Source organism: Ziziphus jujuba, chromosome 1 (assembly GCF_031755915.1).
Source record: "Ziziphus jujuba cultivar Dongzao chromosome 1, ASM3175591v1".
Lineage (NCBI taxonomy): Eukaryota > Viridiplantae > Streptophyta > Magnoliopsida > Rosales > Rhamnaceae > Ziziphus > Ziziphus jujuba.
In genome coordinates, this window is record NC_083379.1 from 36678468 (window position 1) to 36690887 (window position 12420).

The window sequence follows — 12420 nt, forward strand, 5'->3', positions numbered from 1 at the left end:
CTTACAGTTGTCGCGCATGCCAGCTAATTAATAAGTTTTTCTGTTTTGTGTTTTGTTTTCTGTTTTATTCTTTTAATGAAAAGCTAGTAAGAGTTGTTGTAAATTGATAATCAAGTATTAAAAAATTGCATATGGTATAATTATATAAGATTTCGAAAATTCTTATTGAAATTTTCATTAAAATAAGGAATATTAATAGGAATCCATGTTAAATTATATTAAAGTTTACATCATGCATCTTTTAACTTTTCTTCTAACATAAATTACATCCTAAACTGACTCAAACAAAGCAGTAGGAGTCCTTTTTTAACTTTATGTCCGAATCATTAACGGCATGCACATGTAAACTGCATGTGACTTTAATGCAGGGGATGAACTTGATCATTTTCCACCCATGACCATTTAAGACATCATTGTTCAGATTCACCTCTTTTTTTCTTATTTTTTTTTTTGGGGGAAAATCAGGGATTATAGCACGTTATGGGTTTCATCTGATGGGTCCCATTATCACCAAAACCATCAAAACAACAAACAATTCAATCTATTTAAACCTCAATATCTCCAATATATTACAATATCGGAAAGAAATTATGGGATAGGTTTCAACAATTGGTTTTTGTTTTGCCTTAACTCAGTCAAAGATTTGGGTCTTCAATTAAAAAAAAAAAAAAAAAAGTCGAAAATTTGGGGTTTTATTCGTCTTGAATTTCATGGATCTAGGTGATTTTTTCACTAGTATTTAAATCGCAATTGATGTTTCCTTTTAAGGAAGAAGGTGAGAATTGATTCAGAAATTAAGGAAGATGGAAGGCTACGTCGAGAGGTGCGAAAGGAAACTGAATCAGCAGTCAATGGATGGTGTCTTCAATTGGGCTTATCATTTTTTTGGAATTTTTTTACTAAAAGATTTTATGAAATTCAGAATTTCCTTCTTGGGTCTGAATAATGAGGTGTAAGAATTGTACCTTTCTTTTCAAATCCTCCTGCAATTTGATGGATTCTGAAGGAAATTTTCGGAAATTATTTTATCGTTCTATTGGGATAGTAATGAGTTATTTTTTCTTGTTTTAATTTGGTTTGATTTTGCTTGTGGAATTTGCAGTAATTGGGTATTACTATTCATGCACTGTCTTTTAGTGAAATTATATTGTATTACCTCCATTTTCTTGAATTTTCGAAAGTTTTTTTTATGTTATGGAGTAATTAGGTGATTATGTAATTAGCTCATGGAATGGAATTTTTATGTACTTGGTGGATAATTTTTTGAGATAATTAATTCACATAGAACTTTTTTGGAGAAAAAGGATACGAACGCTCTTTGAATTAAACTATGTGTTTCACTGATTCAACTGATATTTTCATCTTTGGCTTTTGGGTTTTTTATTTTTTGATGAGCTGAAATTTAGGTTTAGTTTGTTGGGTTCGGATAATAAAGGTAAATATGATAATCAAAATGGATTTTCATTTAAAAAAAAAAAAAGTTCATCATGTAACATGCATATAATTTAAGACCAACAATGCAAGTAAAATGAAATTTAAAAATGTAAATTTTCATAACATAATTTTTAAGATGTAAAATGTTAACTTCGATCTTTTTAAGGTACAATATTATCGATTTTCCATGAAATAATTTTTGTATCTGTTAACCAGTGTAGTCACATTACTAAAAAGAAATATGTAATTAAATTTTTTAAACTTTCTTTAATGAAATAATTAAATTAATTGATTAAATAAGCATATTTTGGTATACATATATATATATATATTGATAGATTGAAGAAGTGGATACTGTTTCACATACGAACATGTTTTGACATTTGTGTTTTGACATTTGAGTTAAACTTTCATCTATTTATATTGGCTTTATTTTTTTTTAAATTAACATCATATAAACTTCTGTCAATATTAAAATTAAAAAAAAAAAAATTCAATTCCTTAATATTTTGAGAAGACCATTAAAAATATATCTAAAATCTTGGGTTCAATCAGGTTTGTTTGAAACTTCTTATTCTTTTTAGCTTATAATATATTGTAATCCTTATAATATACATATATACAGGGGTGTTACAAAAGAGCCTGTTCGCACCACATGGAGAGAGCTTCCCACGGACGTTAACGTCCATTTTCTTTTAATGAAATGGTGCATTGACACCTTTTTTCCCAAAAAAAAAAAAAAAAAAAAGAAAAAAAGAAAAAAAGAAAAAGAAACATATGTCCATGTGTGATATAGTATTTGCACTAATAAATGATAAACTAGATGTATAAAATGACTTACTCTCTATTTGTATAGATCTACACAAATTTCAAGGACAATAAGCCTCATATAGTCAATGAAGATTTTTGTCCTTTTCAACACCATTAGTTTCTGGGCCATTTGATCATTAAATTGAAACATCAAAGAATCTAAAACTTTTTTTATGGAATATTATGTATGTGATTTCCTGTTTTATGATTTTTTTTGAAAGATAAATATGATTGTGTGCAACGCAGGATCACATATTACAGAGAAAATGCAGAGACAGAAAGAAATATTGTAATCCTTGTAATATACGTATGTACAAGGGTGTTATAGAAAGAGCCTATTCGCACCACATGGAGAGAGCTTCCCACGGACGTTAACGTTCATTTTCTTTTAATGAAATGGTGCGTTGACACCCCTTTTTCCAAAAAAAAAAAAAAAAAAAGAAAAAAAAGAAAAAAAAAATAAAAAAAAGAAAAAGAAACACACGTCCATGTAGCATTTGCACTAATAAATGTAAAAATAGGTGTATAAAGTGACTTACTCTCTATTTTTACAGGTCTACACAAATTTCAAGGACAATAAGCTGATGAAGCTCAAGATTAACAAAATAATATTTAAGAAATAATGCCTTGTAAAAAAAGCTCTGTTTCACATACTACAAACAGAGATCATATAATACATATATATAGATAGTAAACAGCTACGTACTACGTAACATAACCATAATTATCCCCTAATCCCTTTATCCTTATCTCTACACAATCCCATATCCTTTAGATATCTTCACCTTTATCACACGGGTGGCCACACGGGTTGTCATCATATTTTAGGTGGTTGATATTCTTTGTTATTCTGGCAGTATCTGTTGTATTCTTTGTTATTCTGGCAGTATCTGTTGTGTGAGGTTTATCATAAGCCTCGTATAGTCAATGAAGATTTTTATCCTTTTCAACACTGTTAGTTTTTGGGGCCATCTGATCATTAAATTGAAACATCAAAGAATCTAAAACTTTTTTTATGGAATATTATGTATATGATTCCCTGTTTTATGATTTTTCTTGAAAGATAAATATGATTGTGTGTAATGAAGGACCACATATTACAGAGAAAATGCAGAGAGAGAGAGAGAGAGAAAAAGAATCTTACATAAGATTAGAGAGAAAAAAAAAAAAATTAGAGCGAAAGAGCGCTATAATGCCTATGGCGAGCTGCTGGGTGATAGAGAAGAAAAAGTGGTGGATGAGCTATTGGGCGGCAGAGCTGGTTTAGGGATTTAAGAAAAGAAAAGAGGATGACCTGCGTTTTTTATCAAAGAGTGGACATGTTTTAGTGGGCTATGTAAAAAGCAGTGCCAACGCATCGTTTCATGAAATGAAAATGGACGTTAACATTGTGGGAAGCTCTCTCCATGTGGTGCGGAGAGGCTCTCTCTGTAGCACCCCTATATATATATATATATTGAGGAGAAAACTAATTGATATAATTATCATTTCTTTTTATTTTTTTTAAATAGATTTTTTTGAAATATATATATATATATATATAATCCAAACTACTAAATGTTCTTACGAAAGAGCATGCCGTGCTAATTCATATGCCATTTTGTTTGTAGTTCTAAATGGGAAACTATATTTAAATGACCATGATTTACAAGTTAATTTCTCTACCATTAGAGCTAACAAGCTCCAGCATCTTTGGAAAATCGCTCACTGTTGCACCTGTATTAATTCCCACTTCCTAACAAAATCTATTTCACATCTTTTAAATCCCATTTTATTATGACGTAAAAGTACGAAAATACGCAACTCACTTTTCGCACGCTCCTTTTTAATTGCAAAATTTTCATGGTCTAATCATCTAATGCAGGTTCAGTTGGGCCTAAGCCTCACCAACAGGGGCTAGGCTCAAATCTCAACAAGTTCAATATTAAAAAAGAAACCAAGTCCATCTTCCATTCATTTGTCAAAATAACTGAACAAAAATATATAGTTGTTATAATATAGGATAAATATGGACATATTACTAAAATCAATTTGGATCTGTATTATTTAAAGGTTTTATAATACCAGGCCTCATTATTGCTTTTATTATTAAACCCCGATCTTTATTAGTGTAAGGAGAGATCAGGATACACTTTTTGTAATATAACGGCAATTACATTGGAATAGGGTCTACGAGCACGGATGAACAAGTTTTTTGGTGGAACCTTTAGCATGCGTGTATCCATCACCATCCTTGTAAAGAACATCCATAACCCTTGCAAGATTCACTACTCGCATTATCAGAGGCATTGGAACATCTCTTGGTTCAAGGCACTCCTCATTTATATCCTTCCATGCTTCAACGACTTTCTCCTGCAATGCATCACAAGCCTCTTTCTCCTACACACCATGTTGCTTGATGTAGCATTCCACACTAGATGCAAGATCTCCTCTTTCTTGCACATACTTCATGCCAAAATAATTCCATTTATTAGGGAAAATAAAAAACTTTATCATATATATAAACCTTATATATAATTATCTAGTTAGCACTATATTAATTATAAATTTTCAAACTTGTTAATTTTTGGAACCTTATAACCAACCAAGTCATCCATGAGCCTGCAAATGATTGATGAAGATTTTACAATCTTAGGACCATTTGAAACCCAATCAAAGGCCTTCTTTGTTGCAACTTCTCCCATGCCAAGGAAGGAAGTGATCGTAAGCAGTGAGTAACCACATGATTCTAGGTAGACCCCCATATACTCATCTAATTCTGGTGTGTATTTTTCATGGAACCATGTGGCTTCAATTAGGTAGGAGGGGGACAATTTTTTCATCTGGATATATAACAATAAAAACAATAAAATTAATTTAATCACAATGTTCAAATAAGTGGTGGCTAGATATGTGTATGTGTTCTCCAATTAATATAACTTACTTATTCCTTAGCGGAGTATATCGAATATGATCTTCCTTCTCTGGTAACTATTTCTTCAATTTTTTGGTATATATCTAAGAGTGTCTCATAACAATATTGCATGTAGTCCGGAAGTTGATTCATGCAGCTCCTATCCCATCTGAAACACCGAAAAAATTCATGATGAGAAATATATACTAAATCATGAAGTTAAAACATTTATGTGAAAACGAAAGAAGACCTTTCAATTGCATCCATGAAGACTTGGAGTTCCTCAAATGTTCCATAAACATCATATATATCATCAATGATTGATGTTATAGCAATCACTTCCGTTAATATTCTTCTTGCGAGCGCATACTTGGGTTCGAAATATACTCCCAAAATCCAAAAATATCCTTCTATCACTCTGTCTCGTGCAAAAGGTAGCTTTGTTGCGAAGTCCAATTCTCTCCACCACCTGATTAATTTTAATTAATCCATCCAAAAATCCTCTATTTATTTACCCAAATTCAAAAGTTAATAACTTACAAATATTTGGCAAATAAAAGCATGTTTATGTACCAGGAAATACCAGAAAGCTCCTTCTGGTGCCTTTTTTGCAAAATGCTGAAATCCAACTTGGCAAGAAAGTAGAGCTTCATCATGAGAAGGGTCTAGATGGTAGATAGAAATGTAATATCTTGCCTCAATCCTTGGCAACCTGGTTCGGATGGGCTGAAATAATGCATGCTTGATTTGTGCTGCGAGAAAGGGGCTGGAAATGTTTGTGGCATGCTCAGCAAGGTGAGTGGTAGTGAAAGCCAGTGCCTTATCTAGTATTAGCTCTCCTTGAACCCTAAAATGTGCAGCTTCATACAAGCTTAACATTCCTTTAACATCATTCACCAGCTCTTTATTGAACTTTCCTTTGTTGTCAGTGAATTTGTAGAATATATCTGCTTTTCCATCCGAAACTTATTCAGTCATTTTTTAATCAAACTAATTTGGTCCTTTTTTTTTTGTATTTTTTATTTTTTAATGTTTTAGAAATAGCGTTTGCATGTAATTATATATATATATATATATGTTTATATGACATGTATCATACATAATTTTTCCGTATATACAATTTTTCTACGGAAATTTGCATCATAAAATTTCTATATATATTATTATATAACAATTATTACATTATGATATTTTTATTTTGTAAAATTATACAAATAAATCAAAATGAAATATAAATATTAATCTACCCTTACTCATGATATTTTGTTGTGAAAAAAGACTATATATATAGTGCATGGAAAATAAGTTATAGCACCCAAAATGCCCACCGCTCGATATATTATGTCCTCCCTGTCTAAGTAACCGAAACCAAAGAGAAACAGTATGAAGGTCATCATAGTTATAAGATCCACCGCTACTGTGAAGATGATCAGGGTTTTTCATGTGTTCCAAAATTTCATCAATTTCGCACTCAAAATGATAGGACAGACCCAAGCGTTGGATAGAATCGATCAATTCAAGCTTCAGTGAAGGATTGTTTGCCGTGTCAAGCTTCGTCCTCACTTCCTTTTTCAGTTTCTCAACATGCTGTTCCGTCTTGGTATCAACTTCCTAAAAAAAAAAAATGAAAACATAAAAAAGAAAAAAAAAAAAAAAAGAAACGAAGAAAAAAATTAAAATTAAAATTAAATCGAGAAACAGCATGGTTTCCATAGAATCATTAGAAACTGGGTGTAGTGGTTAGCGATTATACCATAGGGTCAGAAGCATATCTGAGGAAATAATTCCCCCAGACACTAGGATGGAAATTCGCAGAGCGGCGAATAACAACATTAGGTTTGGAAGAGCCATTAATGGATGGAATAGCTTCAGCAGCTGAAGCTTGAAAAGGCATTTTGTATGTGATCGAAAGGTACTGGGGTGTTTGGAAAATGGCTTTAAGCTTTACCAATAGCTGTTATGCTTCAATGGTTTGGCTGGTTTTGTACGATGAGAGTTTGCTTAATGGCTTTCATATTTATAGACATCTGCTTAGGAAAAAAAAAAAAAAATCTTCCTGAATTTTCTTTTTATCCCTACGTCGTGTGTTTTAAATATTAGTCTTCAACCGTGATTTAACTGAATGAAAATTTTAGAAAATTTACATATAAATATGTAAAAATATTGACATTGTATACATGAGTAATGTTCTCTTAACGAACATGTGGAAACGTTTGACGTGGAAGTGACACCTCGATTGATAAAATTGCCACATTAAAAGGATCTCGACATGAAATATGAAGGTTCACACTAGTCAAATCCTTAAACGTACAAGTTTGAAAATAAATTTATTTAATCATTTACTTTTGACAAGACCTTCCCCCGGGCTCATCCACACATATTCGAAGTGTTTTCGCGTAGAAAAATCGCCGGTAGAAAAATCCCACGGTTTTGTGTAGAAAAATCCCATTGAATCGGTACTAAATAATTTAATGGGACCTTCTTATAAAATGAATATAATCAAACAATACAAGTAGAACGTGAATAATACTTTTAAAAATGTTTTCATTAATCAACATATCAAATCTAAGAGTTTCAAATCCAAATTCAAAGAAAGAGAAATAAAATAAAAAATCATATTTATTAAGTTAATTTACCATAGCAATATAAAAAAGTGCAAGAGTCTAAGATTAAATAAAAGACAATATAAATTATAAATCCATCATAAGTATGCGAAAAGAAAAATACATCAACATTAGAATAACAACAGTGATAAATATATGAGAGGGTAATATACTGCAAAGATGTTGAAAATGATACATATAGTGTGCGTAACCTATCTGCTAAGACCTAGGGAAATAATTAAAAATATTAAATTATGAAATAAGCTCAATAAGTGGAATAAAATAATAGTATGAGAATAGTCATTTAATTTCAAAACTTTTCACACAACAAAAAACTCATTTTCACTCTTTCAAAAAGTTTTCCCTTTTGAAACTATTTTACAAAATCCAACTTATACCCCAAAACAATATTATAAAAAGAACATTTCATAATTAAAGAATTTAAAATATTATTAACCGATTGAAATATAAATTTAATGTTGGACATTAAACAATATAATCATAATTTGAAAACAGTAAAGAAACGTAACAAAACCACCAAAACATGTATATTAGATAGAACATATATAATGTACTATACGAAATATCTAGGGCTATCAGATGGTGCACGGTGTGCTGAAACACCATAAGATAGTAAGGAACTATATAATAACCAAAGTCATGAGAGGGTAACGTACAAATCATCATTATTCTAAGAAAATTATACGCAATTCATTATCATTTTTTCATATCATGACAACCTATTATGCTATGTTTACGAAGGAGAGGCACATAAGTCATCATCACTCCAAGAAATGGCACATAACTCATCATCATTCTCTTATATCGTGATTATATATGGGATGACTAAGCCTGTGCACAGCTAATAATATAAATAAAACCACTGGTATTATATGGTACACCATTTAAAAATAGCAATGCAATATTTATAAACCATTTTTTTAAAATCACACTTTTTATTTTTTCAAACAAATACAGTACCATAAACTGAAATTTACTATTTAAATACTTTAGATAATCAAAATCATCAATTCATGCTAAAACATAAATAGCAATAGAGACATATATATTACCATAAACTATTTTTAAGCATTTTGAAATATAAACACTTAAATATGCTTAGAAATATACAATTTCAAATTCACTTTTTCAAAATCAATTATTTTTCCAAAGAACTAAAACATTAATTCAAATACCTTGATATTTAAATACCATAATTTCCAATTTCACCATAAACTTATTAGAATTTAAAACCATTTAAAATTCTATAAAAAATCACATGAAATGATATCACATATATGTAAAAGCATATTTCATATATATAATAAGTGTTTAAATCAAACCATACATATATAATATAAAATATTTAAACCACATATATATATATATATATAATTGTATTATTATGCCCAAAAATCATTTAAAAATATAAACTACTTACAGATACTATTGATGTTTACTCCTACTAATACATAGGATCGCTTCAAAGTACAGTACGAGGGCCTGTAATATAAGCCTTTAGAAATCAAACCCAAGGCATTCATGCATACCAAATGTCTTAAAATACTCTATACAACTCTCGAAATATATAAATTGACACTAAAGGGTTATATTATATTGTAAACCTTAAGCATCTAGTACCCAAAATTGAAGTTTTTTTTTTAATCCAGAGGCTAATTTATTGAAATTAAATCTTTTATTGGATCTCATTAACAACTAATTATACTAATCCAATATTAATTTTGTCCAATTTATTTAATTATGTTCAAATACAGTTTGAATTTATTTGGTATTTAATTAATTGATCCAAAAATGAAAAAAATTATCAAACAAAATCCAAAACCTACAAATGTATATCAATGAAAGCTTATGGAATAGGCAATAAGAATCTAAGCTCATTTTAGTCTAAAAACATCACCGGTGGCTAGAAAACACTTGAAAAATTCATCCAAACTTAATGTTAGTGGATCTCTTAAATTGTGAGAAATTTTGATGAACAAAGGTCGAATTCAAGCTCAAAGGGTCCAAATAAGGGTGAGGATGTATGGCATGGCCTGAAATGGCCAAAAATCCAGCCAACTCATTGGCAACTAGGAAGGGCAGCACCATGGCTTTCTGGTGTCTATCTCAGAGCATCGGCCATTTGATAGATACGAAATTTTATTGGTCAATCAATCTTGAGATGGACAAGGGTGTGGTATGGTGCTTGCGATGTTTGGATAGCCAAAATTTGATCAATTATGGTGACCCAAACTATTGAAATGTGGGTATGTGAGTTGACCTGATTTTGGATAGGTCTAAAGGTGTTGACACGGGTTTTGGGTTTTTAAGGGCAATTTAGATATTTTTAAAAATATTGGGTTCCCAAGGCACACTCTCCTAGGTATATATAGTTTTTGAGATCACTAATAGATAAAAATTCGAGATTGATTTAGATATTGATAAAATAACGATATTTAAAACTTTCCAGAATAATAATTTTCTAGTTGCAACTCAAAATTAGGTGTACTGTTTATGATGACAAGTGTCGTTGAGTGAGAGGTACTGACAGACTACCTGATATCCAATCCCACATCATCCAAATATAGATTAAGGGATAATTCAAATGTAATAATAGTTACTTTCATAACACTAAGGTCTTTTCAAAGTAGTTGGCTTTAGAGTTCAAAAGAACTCCAAAATTAAACGTGCTTAAACAAGAGCAATTTTAGAATGGATGACATTTTGGAAAACTTTGAACAAAAAATTGCATACCGAATACAGTAACTAAATTTGGAACAATATCAGTAGTGAATGACAAGTTTGCTAGTGGGGGTAGGGTGTTACAAATAGTATCATAATCCATACCTGATTGGAAGTGTGCTAGCGAGGGCACTAGGCCTTAAGGGGGGGGGGTGGATTGTGACAACCAATGAGGCCGGATGCATAGCGCTAGCAGGCTACCTGATATCAAATCCAATCCTACATTTTTTAGGTGTAGATTAAGGGATGATTCAAATATAATAATAACTTCTCTCATAATGCTGAGACTTTTTCAAAGCAATTGGCTTCAGAGTTCAAAAGAACTTCAAAATTAAACATTCTCAGGTGAGAGCAATCATAGGATGGATAACCTCCGATGAAGCTTTGAGCAAAAAGCTTCATACTAAATGCGATGACTAAATTGGGAACAATATTATGCTCTATCAATGAGTTATGTGCTAAGGTGTATTGGTCAAACAAAAATTATTAACCATACAAAAAGTCACATTTAGGATCCATAAACAGTTTAGTTGATCAAATCTGGTCAAAATTTCAAAATTTAGATGTTTTTCCAAGATGGGTTATTACAGTTTTATATTGTTTCACCAATATTTATATTGATTTTATTGATTGTCCACATACATATAGATTACACAAATAAAATTTTCCACAATTTCGAGTCTCGAATGAGAAATTTCTTGATATTAGTATGAGTGATTCACCAACTAAACTAACCTCATTTGCCATATTATTTTGTCAATATTGAATTGGATAACAAATTATACGAATTTACTCATGAAAATAGTTCCGGTACTTTGGTTGGAATTTTAATGTAGTTTTATTTTTCTTTTCATTATAATTCTTTCTTTTCTTCTTTTAAAATTAGGCAAATTTCATCCATACCTCTCTAGCTTTGATGAAAATTCACTAACACCGTAGAGGTTTGAAAAATCATCATTTAGACCTTTAATGTTTGAAAAATTATAATTTACCATCCTTGCAATTGATTTTTGATTAAATTGATTTATAAAAAAATATTTTATACCCTTCTATATCAAAATTATCATCAAAATCATGCTCTATCATTTTTTCACTAAACAATATATATATTTAAAAAATGTAAGTCATTTGTCTTTATATTTATATTGTTAGACACTATATAAGTACAATATCAATTAAATGATTTTTTTTTTTAAATATACATTACTATAACGTAAATAATAAAATTAAAATATTAGTAGTTACTTTGACATAGAAGGGTAAAATAGATAATTTATAAGTTAATTTATTAAAGGGGGCCAACTAATGATTTTCCAAAGAAAGCTAAACAAAGGTAGATGAAATTTTCCCATTTCTCCTAACTTTTCTTTTAGCATAACCTTGTGATGACATTATGAAAGAAAAATAAAATCCGAAAATTAAAAAGTGTGAATGTGTAGGTAGTAGTGAATGCTATAAGCGGCGGACTCAAAAGCAGTTAGGCTTAGGTGCGGAGAAATTAACCAAAACAAAAGGTACAAAATTTACTCTTGCCAATTGGTCAAGTGGGCATGCACGTATGTTCTTGCTTTTATGCAACAATATAATGTGCAATTGCATCCATTTGTCATGCAAATATAACTCTGTTTTTCTATTTTTCATTGCACTAACTAATCCAATATAGCAAACATCTTTTCGCTTTTGGGTCTTTTAACTAGTTTAAATTAAAAAAAAAAAAAAACCTTTTGTCATTAAAAAAAAAAATAAAAAAAAATTCCAAAGTTGTTGCAAGAGTGGCGTAGCGTTTGTGTAATCCAGTATAGCATGACGTTACCTAGTTTGAGTGGTCAACAACTACAAATATAATTAATTAACTCAAAAATTTAGTCATTAATTGTGAGGGCTGGAAACATTCTTATTATTCCATATTTATAGATTAAAGCATACAGATATAGGCAG

General features: G+C 30.3%; 1 protein-coding gene and 1 pseudogene across 1 annotated transcript; both read right to left on the reverse strand.

Moving 5' to 3' along the window:
• Positions 1-4413: 4413 nt before the first annotated feature.
• On the reverse strand, positions 4414-4988 carry LOC132799304 (probable terpene synthase 2). Its single transcript, XM_060813976.1, has 2 exons — positions 4818-4988; positions 4414-4623 (listed from the first exon to the last, which is right to left on the reverse strand). The coding sequence occupies exons 1-2, from the start codon at positions 4986-4988 to the stop codon at positions 4414-4416; spliced, it is 381 nt and encodes a 126-aa protein (XP_060669959.1).
• A 179-nt stretch (positions 4989-5167) lies between these two features.
• On the reverse strand, positions 5168-7122 carry LOC107431290 ((-)-germacrene D synthase-like; annotated as a pseudogene).
• Between the last annotated feature and the right edge of the window lie 5298 nt (positions 7123-12420).

What these genes read in the sequence shown, in the direction of transcription:
- LOC132799304 (XM_060813976.1), bottom strand. Translation starts at nt 4,988, where the DNA reads ATGGGGGTCTACCTAGAATCATGTGGTTACTCACTGCTTACGATCACT. An exon ending in ATGACTTGGTTGGTTATAAG is followed by an intron (nt 4,624 to 4,817) that starts GTTCCAAAAATT and finishes CATGGTGTGTAG; the next exon opens with GAGAAAGAGGCTTGTGATGC.